This window comes from Saccopteryx bilineata, chromosome 4 (assembly GCF_036850765.1).
Source record: "Saccopteryx bilineata isolate mSacBil1 chromosome 4, mSacBil1_pri_phased_curated, whole genome shotgun sequence".
NCBI lineage: Eukaryota > Metazoa > Chordata > Mammalia > Chiroptera > Emballonuridae > Saccopteryx > Saccopteryx bilineata.
Genome location: NC_089493.1, coordinates 240,547,196 through 240,562,903, shown reverse-complemented (window position 1 = coordinate 240,562,903; position 15,708 = coordinate 240,547,196). Strand labels below are relative to the sequence as shown.

The 15,708-nt window shown below is 43.8% G+C and overlaps 1 protein-coding gene across 1 annotated transcript in view; it reads right to left on the bottom strand.

Annotated features, from left to right (window-relative positions):
* CAMK4 (calcium/calmodulin dependent protein kinase IV) overlaps positions 1-15,708 on the bottom strand; it is a 343,324-nt gene that overhangs the window by 98,050 nt on the left and 229,566 nt on the right. Inside the window, exons 5-6 of the mRNA XM_066274026.1 lie at positions 10,556-10,618; positions 5,146-5,228 (exon numbers count right to left, since the gene is read on the bottom strand). Coding sequence (XP_066130123.1) covers positions 5,146-5,228; positions 10,556-10,618 — 146 coding nt within the window. The remainder of the gene's footprint in view (positions 1-5,145; positions 5,229-10,555; positions 10,619-15,708) is intronic.

Genomic DNA, 15,708 nt, shown 5'->3' with positions numbered 1-15,708 from the left:
AGCAGGATGGAAGAGAAAAACCTCTGGAGCTATCTTTTTCACATTATATCATATTTTGTAGAGGGTTTTGGGGGGAATATTCTTTTGAACATGAAAAAAATGACTAATTTTATTCAATTTTTATTCAATTTTATTCAAATTTTAATCACTCGCCCTATGCAATTTACTATTTACATTCTACATGCAATGGCGGATTCCACTTGGCCTTTTACTACATTTAGCTTTTAGAAACACCACAGCCCTGGCCGGTTGGCTCAGCGGTAGAGCGTCGGCCTAGCGTGCGGAGGACCCGGGTTCGATTCCGGCCAGGGCACACAGGAGAAGCGCCCATTTGCTTCTTCACCCCTCCGCCGCGCTTTCCTCTCTGTCTCTCTCTTCCCCTTCCGCAGCCAAGGCTCCATTGGAGCAAAGATGGCCCGGGCGCTGGGGATGGCTCTGTGGCCTCTGCCCCAGGCGCTAGAGTGGCTCTGGTCGCAACATGGCGACGCCCAGGATGGGCAGAGCATCGCCCCCTGGTGGGCAGAGCATCGCCCCTGGTGGGCGTGCCGGGTGGATCCCGGTCGGGCGCATGCGGGAGTCTGTCTGACTGTCTCTCCCTGTTTCCAGCTTCAGAAAAATGAAAAAAAAAAAAAAATGAAAAAAAAAAAAAAAAAAAAAGAAACACCACAGAATAGGCCTGACCTGTGGTGGTGCAGTGGATAAAGCGTTGACCTGGAAATGCTGAGGTCGCCGGTTCGAAACCCTGAGCTTGCCTGGTCAAGGTACATATGGGAGTTGATGCTTCCAGCTCCTCCCCCCTTCTCTCTCTCTGTCTCTCCTCTCTCTCTCTGTCTCTGTCTCTGTCTCTCTCTCTCTGTCTCTCCCTCTCCTCTCTAAAATGAATAAATTTTAAAAAAACAACTAAGCTTAAAAAAAAAACACCACAGAATAAATCTTCCAGTGCTAATAGAATATAACCATTTTGAATATAATATACTAAAATATAATAATTATCTTTTCATCAATTGCCCCATTAACTCATTCATTAGATATTATTAAGGCCATCATTAGACAAGGAATGAATTTTTATCATCATAATTAAATGAATTTGATTTTTGATCTAAGTACAGGAAAAAGGAAGTATATTATGATTTTTAACTCTCAAGAAAGAAAGCAATACATGGATAATAATGCAGCATACATTTTCAGCCTCATACAATTTTGATTGATTTTATTTATTTTTAAATTATTTTATTTATTTATTCATTTTAGAGAAGAGAGAGAGAGAGAGAGAGAGAGAGAGAGAGAGAGAAGGGGGAGGAGCAGGAAGCATCAACTCCCATATGTGCCTTGACCAGGCAAGCCCAGGGTTTTGAACTGGTGACCACAGCATTCCAGGTCAACACTTTATCCACTGCACCACCAGAGGCCAGGCCAGCCTCATACAATTTTAAAGATAACTGTAGAATTAATTTAATGGAAAAGCCAAGTTCATCTCAGATATGGCAACAGATATGTAGATAACAACATTCACAGGGAAAAACAGACTACTGTCTAAGACCTCTAAGAGTTAATAGAGCGGTTGAGTGCTTTGCTGGCTAGCTGCCACTCTTTAGATGCATTCTGTTAATTCTCAATATTTCATCCATTTTCTCTGTAAATTAAATTTATCAATAGCATTTAGTTTCATTTTTGTCTAAATTGAATTAACTCTATCCTATCCAAATCACCTAGACTATAAGACAAGAGAACCAGAATTCTTTCATGAATAAAAGGTTGGGGGAAAGGGAAGAAAAGAGGCTCTTGATTTCAAAATAATTTGAACAAATAGAGATAGGTAGGTAAATAGTAAGTGCTCTTGGTAGATAAAAGCTTCACTGTGACATCCCTGTCCTACAATTATTCACAATTAAATAACATGAGATTTCTCTATGATAGACCTTAACGAGCAGAGAAATATACTTAAGTTCTCCTTTCAGAGACCTCAGGGCTACAAAGCCAGCAGGATCTAACTATAAACTGACTTTAAATGTACGTAAAAAAGGAATATGTTCATGACAGTCAGCTAAAGAGCTGCTGAAAAAGGAGCCATAATTGCCAAATTCTGGCACCATTCAAATAAGCTAGTCCAGAAGAATCTTGACTAAGCATGGGAACAGGATGGTTTTAGAACAGGAGTCGGGAACCTATGGCTCGCAAGCCAGATGTGGCTCTTTTGATGGCTGCATCTTGCTCACAGACAAATCTTTAATAAAAAAATAATGTTAGCCTGACCAGGCGGTGGCGCAGTGGATGGAGCATCGGACTGGGATGCTGAGGACCTAGGTTCGAGGCCCCGAGGTCGCCAGCTTGAGCGTGGGCTCATCTGGTTTGAGCAAAAGGTCACCAGCTTGGACCCAAGGTCGCTGGCTCGAGCAAGGGGTTACTTGGTCTGCTGAAGGCCTGCAGTCAAGGCACATATGAGAAAGCAATCAATGAATGACTAAGGGGTCGCAATGCACAACCAAAAACTAATGGATTGATGCTTCTCATCTCTCCGTTCCTGTCTAACTGTCCCTATCTATCCCTATCTCTGACTCTCTCTATCTCTGTAAAATAATAATAATAAAATAATAATAATAATGTTAAAAATATAAAACGTTCTCATGTATTACAATCCATTCATTTCCTACTACTCATGTTCATGGTTGCGGGTGGCTGGGGCCAATTACAGCTGTCCTCTGGGACAACACCATTATCCAGTAAATTTTTACTGGATAATGCGTAATGTACATGAGTCATTGTATGGCTCTCATGAAATTACATTTTAAAATATGTGGCGTTCATGGCTCTCTCAGCCAAAACGGTTCCCAACCCCTGTTTTAGAACATGACTATCCTTATATAATCAGAATGATCAGGCTGCCACAGATCAGAGAAAGATTAGATCAGAATGACTCAGCTTCCTTAGCATCATAGAACTGCTACAAATTTGTTCAGAGAAGTTAATCAAATCACTTTCGGTTAGTAATTTTGTCCCTTAAATCAGCATTTGGAACCTCGAGTATAACTGACTACCAGCCAACTGCCATAAGAAGTATATGTTTAAAAGCTGATGCCCACTTCCCTCAATTTATTCATTTTTTGCAATGAATGAATATAGTTAAAATGTTACAAATTTTAAACTCTGTTGTTATTTATATAACTTATTAAGAAACTTCAACCTCGGCCCTGGCCGGTTGGCTCAGTGGTAGAGCGTCGGCCTGGTGTACAGAAGTCCCGGGTTCGATTCCCGGCCAGGGCACACAGGAGAAGCGCCCATCTGCTTCTCCACCCCTCCCCCTCTCCTTCCTCTCTGTCTCTCTCTTCCCCTCCCGCAGCCAAGGCTCCATTGGAGTGAAGATGGCCCCGGGCGCTGGGGATGGCTCCTTGGCCTCTGCCCCAGGCGCTAGAGTGGCTCTGGTCGCGACCGAGCGACGCCCCCTGGTGGGCGTGCCGGGTGGATCCCGGTCGGGCGCATGCAGGAGTCTGACTGCTGTCTCTCCCTGTTTCCAGCTTCAGAAAAATACAAAAAAAAAAAAAGAAAAAAAAAAAAAAGAAACTTCAACCTATGTCTAAACAAATTATATATGTGTTAAAGATACATATGTAGCTTCAATCAAGCTGGGCCATTTTGCTCTTTCTTATCTGAGGATTCAAAGTTACACTGGGTAACATTAAAAACAGAACCTTTGAAAACCAATATAAATACTTTTGGAAACTCACTTAATGGGGTGCAGTTGGGGTGGAAATGAAGGGAGAAGTGCTCCTCTCCCAAAACATTCTAAATGTATCCCTTCTAGATATCTTCCTTGTTAGAGCCCATTCATCTTAATGGTTGCTCATTCATCCATTTACTCACTCATTCAACAAATATTTATTGAGAATTTACTGTGCTCCAGATACTTAGGGTATGTCAGCAATTCCTTTAGTCTCTCTTCAGTGCCCACACCTTTCTTTTTTTTATATATATATTTTTAAATTTTTTTAAAAATAAATTTTTATTAATGTTAATGGGATGACATTAATAAATCAGGGTACATATATTCAAAGAAAACATGTCTAGGTTATCTTGTCATTAAATTATGTTGCATACCCCTCGCCCAGAGTCAGATTGTCCTCCGTCACCCTCTATCTAGTTTTCTCTGTGCCCCTCCCCCTCCCCCTAACTCTCTCCCTCCCTCCCTCCTGCATCCTCCCTCCCCCACCCCTGGTAACCACCACACTCTTGTCCATGTCTCTTAGTCTCGTTTTTATGATTCCATACATTGGTGGAACATAAAAACGAGACTAAGAGCTACACCTTTCTTAACCCAATTTTTTAACCAACAAGACCTTTACATCTGTGCATAGCTTCTTACCATTTCTAATATGTTCCACCTTAGTCCTTTGACTTATTCCATTTTTTTTTATTACCCCAACGAGCACAGCAAAGGAGCCCAAGAGAACATCAGAGTAAACAGAATGATCTTGAGAAGACAAGGAAAGTGGGAAAACTATGGAGACTTAAATCTTGTGTCTTTTTTACAAGTGGTTTGCCTATATTATACTCTACCAGTTTTCCAGGCCCACTTCCTGCCATCCCCAAACCTCTGCCTTGAATAATGAATATATAAAAAGACAACTAAATTGGTTATTACTGAATATAACAGAACATTTTTACTCTGCAACTTCGAACTCTTTACATAGCCTAAGAGAAAACATAGACCTCAAAATAATCTTTCAAAGAGTATTGATTTTCAAGAGCTTTTGGATCACGATGGAGAGTACTATTAAAACACATTTAACTTCTTATAATTTTTATCAAACGTTCTCTCACAAAATATTCTCATAAATCTTATTGTTTAGTTTAGATTTAGTATGACTTTAGAAATTCTGTTTTTTATTTGGGAAGTAAATGTTTGAAAAAATAAATAGATACATTACCCTTTTACTCATTAAGCATCCAACTTTTCATCCATTCACATCTTTACCAGATATCACTACCCTTCCTTACTACATGCTCCTTAAGATTTATTTTAGTAGAATTTATTAATTGGTATAATGTGTCATTATAAAAAATTTCAGGAGAAATTTCCCTTGGATTTTTTGTTGTTGTTGTTGACTGGAAGCAAAAATATCTGCGGTTGGATTTCTAGGGCCAACTCACCTGTCAAACAGCTCTCCTCCTGTGACGAGTTCTAGGACCAGACTGATTTCTGTAGGGGTTTCAAATATCTCTTTAAGTTTTATCTGGAGAAAGATATAAAAAAAAATCACAAATTCCTTATTTTCACCCTTCTAAGAAATGGCTGATGCTTTGGCTAAAACGAAACTCTGTGATAGTAATATATAAATATAATATATTGAATCATTGTTAAGAAAGGGTCCTTGTGCTAGTATCAGGCAGCCATTTGTCACTTTCTGGTTGTTTTTTATCAGTATGTCATTTCTTCAAAGGTCCTTTTGAGTTTTTATATTTTTCCTTTTTTTTTTTTTTTTTGTATTTTTCTGAAGCTGGAAACGGGGAGGCAGTCAGACAGACTCCCGCATGCGCCCGACCGGGATCCACCCGGCATGCCCACCAGGGGGCGATGCTCTGCCCATCTGGGGTGTGGCTCTGTTGCATCCAGAGCCACTCTAGCACCTGAGGCAGAGGCCACAGAGCCATCCCCAGCACCCAGGCCTTCTTTGCTCCAATAGAGCCTTGGCTGCGGGAGGGGAAGAGAGAGACAGAGAGGAAGGAGAGGGGGAGGGGTGGAGAAGCAGATGGGCGCTTCTCCTGTGTGCCCTGGCCGGGAATTGAACCCAGGACTCTTGCACGCCAGGCCAACGCTCTACCACTAAGCCAACTGGCCAGGGCCTATATTTTTCCTTTTGACAGTTGAAAGATACCTGCTTTAGAAACACTTTCTAATTTTTATCAAAATTTGCAAATTTCTGAATTGCTGTAGAATTTAAAAACAAAAGCAAACAAACAAAAATTCCAAAACTATTTGAAAGCATCATGGTTGCTGGAAATGCAAATGCCTCTTTCTGCTGGGAAGGAAATTAGAATCAGGAGTTTGAGGCAGAACAGGATCAGTTAAAGTATTCTTTTTGGAAAGGATATCCTGTAACAACTGGTAGATGAAGGGTCCTCAGAAAAGTAGTAGTGGCAATGAATTGGCTGACCTTAAAGGATTTTCACACATTCAGACAGTTTATCTAATTTTGGATATTTTCCTTAATACATCTGAGAATCTAGTGACAGAACTGAGCTACATTTGAGAAAAATTCTACATCAACTTTTCTTTGAAAGGAAAAAGATGGACAATCTAAAGGTGGTGATATTGTGTGGAAAAATTTATTAATTGCTTACCCAAAGTCCTTCTCCCGCTACTTTATTACAAAGAGCACTCTGAATTTGTTTAGGGTAGTGGAGGGCCGGTGGCCATTGCCGTGGCCATTCAGGTTCACATTGGATTCAGGCAGATGGTAACGGAACAGTGGAGCCAGAAAATGGTGGGACATTGCATTTATTTGTTGGGCAGATAAAATATATTATGCTCACTTTGTTAAAGATGGCGCTGCCCACACAGAAGCCGTCGCCCAGGTGATATTAATGTGTGTTGGGGGCAGGCGGTGGGCAGGCAGAATCTTTGTAGCCTGGGGCTTGGTTTTGGGATTAGGCCTTTCCCAACCTTTTTGATGTGGGGTGGTACAATCCCATCATGTCTCTGATAAGTGATTTTGTATTAGAGACTTCCCTATTTTGTATATTGGATTAAAGGTTTTGATTTCTACACTATAAAATGGGGGAAGAACAGAAGCTTGCTCTCTTGGTTCCTGAGATTAGCATTAGAGAGCAGAGAGCAAAAAAAACCTCCTTCAGCAAACAATAGCAAACAATGGCCCCTCCCAAGCAAGAAGGCAGTCCACAATTTGCAATCTGCCACCCTGGGGGCAAGCACCTGCAGCCTTCCATAGACTATACCAGGGGTTGGGAACCTTTCTGGCTGAGAGAGCCATAAACATCAATTACATATTTTAAAATATAATTCCGTGAGAGCCATACAACTACCCGTGTACGTTAGGCATTATCCAATAAAAATTTGGTGGTGTCCCGGAGGACAGCTGATTGGCTCCAGCCACCCGCAACCATGAACATGAGCAGTAGGAAATGAATGGATTGTAATACATGAGAATGTTTTATATTTTTAATGTTATTATTTTTTTTTTATTAAAGATTTGTCTGCGAGCCAGATGCAGCCATCAAAAGAGCCACATCTGGGCTGTGAGCCATAGGTTCCCGACCCCTGGACTATACACACATGGCACTGTCCCAAGCTGCAAACTTAAAAAAACATTTGTTTACCCAACATTCCACCCCTTCTTCTCACTTCACAATCTATACCACAGGTTTCCCTGTGCAAGGAATGAAGTACAAACTATAGCAACAGCACAAATTACACAATTGCAACAATTACAAAGGTGCCTTTCACAATGTCTCCCTGAACACTCTGCCCAAGGTGCAAACTGGAGGCCCAGCTCTAGCCCCCTACTTCAGGATAGGTGGGAGGGCCTCAGGGCTGTTTCCATGGCAACCTTAAAGTGTCCTTGGTGTGTATATGCAACTGAATGGGAGCTGCTCGATGGAGGGCCTCCACTGGAGCTGCCCCCACCCCATCAGGGTCTCTCATACTGTCCAAAGGCTGCATGTCCATTCAACAAGGGAGCCGGTACCCCCCTCTGGTTGCAGTCCAAGAGTCAGTCCACAATATACAGCCCAGCTGGCTGTGAGATATCACCAAGGTAAAGGTCCATTACAGGCAACCAGGTTCACATGGGGCCTCAGGCCTCCCCGCTCATCCCGGCCATCATGGCAGCTCTGAAGACACTGCTCCAAGGAGGAGCTCATGGCAACGGTGGCCAATCTTTCCACCTCTGCTCCAGAGAGTATGATGCCATCCACCTCTATGTTCCACAATTGCAGCAATTGACGGGCTCAGTAGGTACTCTTTGCTGCTAGGTTTTTACCTTCTGGACGACGACTGGTCAAGCTCTGAGTGTGCGGGCGGCAGCTTCAGAAGAGGAGCTGGAAACGCCTGCTCCCACTGACTCTGAGCCACTCTGCTGGCCCGGCTCCATCTTTGGCTCCTGTGGCTGCCGGCTCTCCGCCTGAAGCTGAATCCACAGTTATTCCTCTAACAGCTGCCACTGCCAACGTTCAACTTCCAGGGAAAACTGCAACTCGGAATCTGTTCTGCCTCCTTTTCCAGCGCTCGTTCCAGTTCCAGGTGCCGTCGGTGCTCAGCCTGCATCTGCAGCTCTCGAACCTGGTCAGCCTCCTTCTCCAGTTCAAGCTGTTGCTGCCACTCAGTTTACAGCTCATTCTGGAGCTCTTGACCTCGGGCAGCCTCTTGCAGGGCTGTAAAAAAACAGCCAGCCCATGGACCCCAAAAGGACAGCCATGGGGAACCATAACCATGACCAGTCCACCCGTCAAGGGTGGCTGTGGCTTCATACCAATCTGATCTGAATCCTGCTGACTCTGCTAGATGTAAGGCCAGGGGTTCCTGCTGTTGTCATTGTGCAGGTTCCCTTTGGATTTGGGCAGATGGTAAAGGAACAGTGGACCCAGAAAATGGTGGGCCATTCTGTTTATTAAGGTCATGTAATGGCAGACAAACAAACAGGCAAGGAAGACCACTTCTTTTTCTCACTCCGGACTTTCCCAGACTCCCAGACTCCCCCCCCCCAAGCAAAACAGCACTCCCCTGCCAAACAGGCTGGGCAGAAATCAGGGCTCCCAAGCCCCCCTCTCTCTGCACTCGAACAAAACAGGCTGGGGGGGGGGGGAGACCCTTCTCCAGCAAACAATAGCAAACAATGGCCTCTCCCAAGCAGAAAGGCAATTCTCAATTTGCAATCTGCCTCCCTGAGGGCAAGCACCAGCAGCATTCCATAGACTACACCCATAGCACTGTCCCCATACAAGTGAGCAAACTTAAAAACATTTGTTTACCCAACAGGTAGAAAGGTACCTAACCTCAAATTATGGATCATAATTGGTCTGGGCCACTTATGATAATCCTGTTCCCCATTTTACCGCTCTTTGTGAATTTAAGGTTGCTCTGTAACCAGTTCTGACAAATAAAAGCTGGAGAGAATTCTGCTGCAGCTGGAAATTCTGTAAAACCTTTGACTCTTCTCATGAGACTCTGCTTATGGGGCCTTTCCACATCTTTCTGTCCTCAATACAGACCTGGCTTGTGGAGGGTGTGGAGCAGCCATTTTAGCAACACGAGGGAAACACATGAGGGTGACAGCGAATGCCCTGATGAGATGGTAGAACCAATGATGGCATGTGTCTGGCTTCTGGGTGATATCACCAGGGAGCGGAACCAGTGCTACTAACTGCCTGCCTTCCAATTTCTTATAACCTAAGGAAAATATTTCTCTAGACCACTATATTCAAGTTTTCTGTTACATATAGCTGACTACATGGCTATCTCATATACGTGTATTAAGTTTTCAATACTGTGTCTTGAGCCTAAACATTGCAGGTCACCCTCCTGGACACAGCTATTTCAGGGAAGCAAATACAATATTTTCTCTAAGGAGTTGACACAATTCGTAAAAACAAGTGATGGTCCGGAAACTGACTTTGTTCTTTTCACTTCACTGGCTCAAGAAAGCTTTTTGTGGGACCTTCCCCTCAGCGCCTTTGTCCGGATGCAGCCTAGAGCAGGGCTGCTGAAGACATTTTATTTTCCCCGTTCGAGCACATCTTTTACTGGAATCTTCGCATTATCTCTGAAGTAGACACTTTCTCAGAGGAGCCTGAAATGACTTTAGAAAGCAATGCGTTTTCTCCACAAGTTTTTTCAATGTCATATCAGTAGGATAGACACATAGAAGAAAAAAGTTACTGTTTTATTAGAGTGAAACAAAACTATCCAAATCTCAGCTACCTTTTTACGCATAAAAATAAAGGTATTTATTGCCAATCTGCCCATTTTTAAACTCTATTGGCCCTGGCCAGTTGGCTCAGTGGTAGAGCATTGACCTGGCGTGCAGGAGTCCCAGGTTCGATTCCCGGCCAGGGCACACAGGAGAAACGCCCATCTGCTTCTCCACCCCTCCCCCTCTCCTTCTTCTCTGTCTCTCTCTTCCCCTCCCGCAGCCAAGGCTCCATTGGAGCAAAGTTGGCCCGGGCGCTGAGGATGGCTCCATGGCCTATTCCTCAGGTGCTAGAATGGCCCTGGTTGCAACAGAGCAACGCCCCAGATGGGCAGAGCATCGCCCCCTGGTGGGCATGCCAGGTGGATCCCGGTCGGGAGCATGTGGGAGTCTGTCTGATTGCCTCCCCATTTCCAACTTCAGAAAAATACAAAAAAAAAAAAATACTATATTTAAGATTTATTCAGCTAAAGAATTGACAAGTGTGATCAGATGAGGACAAGGACCTGGTGACTGTGGCTGCTTAATGATGGTGAGAGAATCCCTTCTCAATATGAGCCTGGATAGTAAAAAACAAAAATCCCATTTTATAGCTTCAGATATTATTTGAAATAGTAGTTAAAAAAACCACTTACAATGTTTGGATGTGAGAGGCGAAGAAGGACTCCTATCTCAGTTCTTACGATCTTTTTGTCCACCTAAAAGGCAAAATGAAAGAGAAAAGCTGAAAGTAATTCCCAACTTAGAAATGCCTTAATTATAGCAGAGAATCAGAAACAGCAGTGACCATCTGGATGAATCAGGTACCGGCAGAGGCTTATGCCTAAGCTTTTTTCTTGTGTCTCCTTCACTCCCCTCCCCCTTTGCCTTTCCTCCTTACTTCATACACAAAGTAGAACTCGTTACAAATGCGACTCACAACTTCTCTGACCCCTGGCATGGCCCTTTCCCTATCACTACAAGTTCATCTCAATTGATTCCTCCTTTTCTTCCTTCCATTTATGAATCCCTGTCTCAAACCCATGGGAGCTGCCCATCACTTTACCTGCCTATCTCACACAGCAGTGGGCACGTAACCCAGCCTAACTGTCATAGTAAAATAAGGTTATAGTAATTAAATATATAGAAATATAAAAATATGGAAGATATATAAAAGTAATTAAAAGAATATTTAAAATAATTATTAAAATTAAATAAATTTATGCCATTTGGATAGGAATTAATATAGTGGCTTAGTGCTATAACTCTGTAATGTGATAAACAGACTCTGACTTACAAGCAGAGCCCAGTTAGTATGTGTGTGAAGTTATACATAGATAAGAAGTAACTTGGTGCCATAACTCTGTAATGTGATAAACAGACTCTGACTTACAAGCAAAGCCCAGTTAGTATGTGTGTGAAGTTATACATAGATAAGAAGTGGCTTGGTGTTATTTACATTAACTTTGTAAATTAATGAAAATAAGAACATATTTAAAAGTGGTTTAATGTAAACATTGATTGACATAAAGGGTATTCCCTGCAAGGAACTCCCAAAAAGGTGGTTTGAGGTGATAGTCCTTTAGATTGACACCTGTTAGAAGGCGTTGGTCAGAAAAGGTACTAAAGCTGAGGGGCCCCCTGCTGCGGAAGTCGCCCAGACTCCAACGTTGATGTGGACTGTCTCCACGCCGCTCTGAGCTCTGACCAAAGCCAGCCGAGAGGGGCACGCCGACGGGGCCCCCTTAAGCTGTACCCAGGCACGCCAAAAGGATTTGTGAGTAGTAAATTGCCTGTGTGATTATTGCAACTGATTTGTGTGTCGGTCGTGTCTTTCCTCCATTGGCATTTAACAGAAGCATCCTCATAGCCGCCTCAAGAGTAGTCTCAAAGAGGCTGCCAGCCCTGCTGGTAAGCAGGAGTGTCCCACTGCACGGGGAAGTTGAATCAGGGACGCCTGATCGACGTAGAGCTTAGGCTCTACTGGGACACTAACCAATGAAGGCAGTCTGTTCCCTGGCCATAGTGATTGGGTCAGGGATGTCCACCAGATCCAAGTCATCCCAATCAGGATCCTCCTTAGAAATCTTGCTCAAATAATCAAGAAAGAGGTATTTTCTTTTTCTCTGAAACTGTGAGATTAAAAAAAAAAAAAAAAGGATAGAGTATGCCACTACCAGTGACCAATTTTATTTGATACCATATGGTAACCACTTAACTAAAAATAGAACCAAAATAGAAAAATAAACAAAAAACATTTCTCAGACATGAAGAATGAGTACTGATAACATAATTGTTAGGTTCAGGTCCAGGGCACCCCTAACCAAAGCTTCAGCTAGCCAGGTTGAACTTCTGGTAACTCAGCACCTGGCCGTTCCTGTGACTCTTCACCTGAGCAATCCTGATTGCTTTCTTACCTCCGCCTGACCCTGGGCATCCTGACACTTAGTCATCCCCCCATCACTTATCTGATAATTCTGTTACTTAGTCAGCACCACCCTCCCCTCCCTCCTCCATGGTTTAAACCGCCACAGGTAACAGAGGTTCTCCCCCTGCAGTGAGAATACACCCAACTCAGTCCCACAGAGGATGAGGCTTTTCATCCTCTCACTGCTGATACTAGGGTCCCAGCCCATCTGTTCACAGATGCATAAATAAACTTCTTATAAAATTCACCAGGCCTTGTGTGTCCTTCCTTTGGTGACCTAACAATAATATATTCCTCTGGATTCAGTTGTGTATAGGCTAGTTTGACCTTTGAACTTTCTTATTATATGAAACACTAAATTTCCTTTTCTATGTACTTGTTATTCAGAGCTAGTTTTCTGTTGCCTGCCATTAAGGTTCTCCACTTAATTTCTATGTTTAAAACAATATCCATTTACTTTAGGATATTCAAAATTTAGGAGTGCTTCCCCTTTCTAGGCCAAAGATTGACTTTTTTTTTTTGTATTTTTTGTATTTTTCTGTAGTTGGAAATGAGGAGGCAGTCAGACAGACTCCCGCATGTGCCCGACCAGGATCCACCCGGCACGCCCACCAGGGGGCGATGCTCTGCCCCTCTGGGGCATCACTCTGTTGCAACCAGAGCCATTCTAGCACCTGAGGAATAGGCCATAGAGCCATCCTCAGCACCTGGGCCATCTTTGCTCCAATGGAGCCTTGGCTGCGGGAGGGGAAGAAAGAGACAGAGAGGAAGGAGAGGGGGAGGGGTGGAAAAGCAGATGGGCGTTTCTCCTGTGTGCCGGGAATAAAACCTGGGACTCTTGCACGCCAGGCCAACGGTCTACCACTGAGCCAACCGGCCAGGGCCTAAACACCCACTCTTACTGTGGTCTCTGCCATCTGAGCTGTCCAGAACTTTCTGACTGGCTGAGTTCATATGGTTTTAGAAATTAATATGCAGAGGTTTGTGTGTAATTGTAAAGCCAGAAGCCAGGGCCACCATCACAGCAGCCCGGCTGTAAAGCCAGTAGCCAGGGCCAGAGCCACCATCACAACCACCTGGCCCATGCAGGTTCGCATTGGATTCGGACAGTAGGTAAAGAAACAACGGAGCCAAAAACTGGTGGGCCATAGTCTTTAATCCTAGCTTGCACCCAGCAAGCAAGCAAAAAACATACACTGGGCTCCAAAACCCACTCACATTCAGTGCTCACAAAGCTACTGACTTATCCGAGTTTCCTAGAATCAAAGGTTTCTAGCTCACCAGACTTACTCACCTCTGTTCCCCATCTCCTTCCTTCTCCCTGCACAAACTCTGCACAAACTGGCTTCTCACTCAACACTCCACCATCTTGGCTGCTTCTCCTGGCCTCCTCCACGTGGCCTCTCTCCCCTCTCCTCTCTGCTCTCTCCTCTAATGATAATCTCAGGAGCCAAGAGTGCAAGCTCCCGTTCTGCCCCTACTTTATAGTGTAGAAATCCAAACCTTAATCCAATATACAAAATAGGGAAGTCTCTAATACAAAGTCACTTATCTGAGGCATGATGGGATTGTACCACCCCACATCAAAAAGGGTGGGAAAGGCTTAGTCCTAGAACTAAGCCCCAGACTACAAGAATCCTGCCTGCCCACAGCCCGCCCCCAACACACATTAATATCACCTGGGTGACGGCCTCCACGTGGGCAGCACCATCTTTAACAAAGTGAGCATAATATATTGTATCTGCCCAACAGTAATTCACAGCTAAGCTTTGTGAGCCTCACCAAGAGACACGGCTTCAAATGGAGAGTGAATTATACCATTTAAGATACATCTCCTGAGAAATGAAGGGTAGACCCAAGAAAAAATCCAATCATGTTTCAATGGTGATAACTAAACATACTTTCAAGATGATGATAAATATTCTTTTATTTGATTTTTATTCACTAATGAAAACATAACCAACAAGGATATATTCTTTGGAAATAAAGAAAGAATATTCAAGGGAATTTTACAAAATTTTTATGTCCTTTTGCTTGGTTGCAATATATAACTATATTTTATATAGTTTTTTTTTCTGGAAAATGTTATTTCGCTATCACCTAGAATGACTTACTTCAAGAGAGCTGTCACCATTTATAAGTGTCTTTCATTTTTATGATAAGAAATATTTGTAAGAAATTGTTAAAGAGCCTGACCAGGCAGTGGCGCAGTGGATAGAGCATCGGACTGGGATGCAGAGGACCCGGGTTCGAGGCCCCGAGGTCGCCAGCTTGTGCGCGGCTCATCTGGTATGAGCTAGGCTTACCAGCTTGAACCCAAGGTCGCTGGCTCCAGCAAGGGGTTACTCGGTCTGCTGAAGGCCCGCGGTCAAGGCACATATGAGAAAGCAATCAATGAACAACTAAGGTGTTGCAATGCGCAATGAAAAACTAATGATTGATGCTTCTCATCTCTCTCTGTTCCTGTCTGTCTGTCCCTGTCTATCCCTCTCTCTTTCTCACTCTCTGTCTCTGTAAAAAAAAAAAAAAAAAAAAGAAAAAAAAGAAATTGTTAAAGAAATATCATTCTACTAAGGAAATTCTTTTTTTTTTTTTTTTTTTTTTTTTTTTGTATTTTCTGAAGTTGGAAACGGGGAGGCAGTCAGACACACTCCCACATGCGCCCGACCGGGATCCACCCAGCATGCCCACCAGGGGGCGATGCTCTGCCCATCTGGGGCGTTGCTCTGTTGCAACCAGAGCCATTCTAGCACCTAAGGCAAAGGCCATGAAGCCATCCTCAGCGCCCAGGCCAACTTTGCTCCAATGAAGCCTTGGCTGTGGGAGGGGAAGAGAGAGACAGAGAGGAAGGAGAGGGGGAGGGGTGGAGATGGGCGCCTCTCCTGTGTGCCCTGGCCAGGAATCAAACCTGGGACTCCTGCACGCCAGGCCGACGCTCTACCACTGAGCCAATCGGCCAGGGCTAAGGAAATTCTTAAGAGACTCCTATGTTATCACTGTACATAATAAACCATTAACTAGCCATATGGTCATTGATAGATAAAATGGCTAATCAGTCACCATCTTTCTTAAGAACAATGCAGGCCTGAAGGAAGAAGGACTTGCCTACTCAGTAATCCGGCTCAGACCTCCCTGGGTAGCTGGATGTTGATTGGATGTTGATAAGGGACCATGGGATCAGAGAGCAGACAGTTTTGAGTAACTGTGGTGCCACTCCCAACCACAAACAGGAGAAGTGATCTTGCAGCCACCTTTGCCTAAGGCCATTTGATGAATCCATAAAACCCCTGTCCCATCCCTCCCTCAGGGCTGACACCCTTTGCTGGTCTCAGCCCGCTTGCACCCAAGCATTTTTAAAATAAACTTTCCTTTTGGAATACA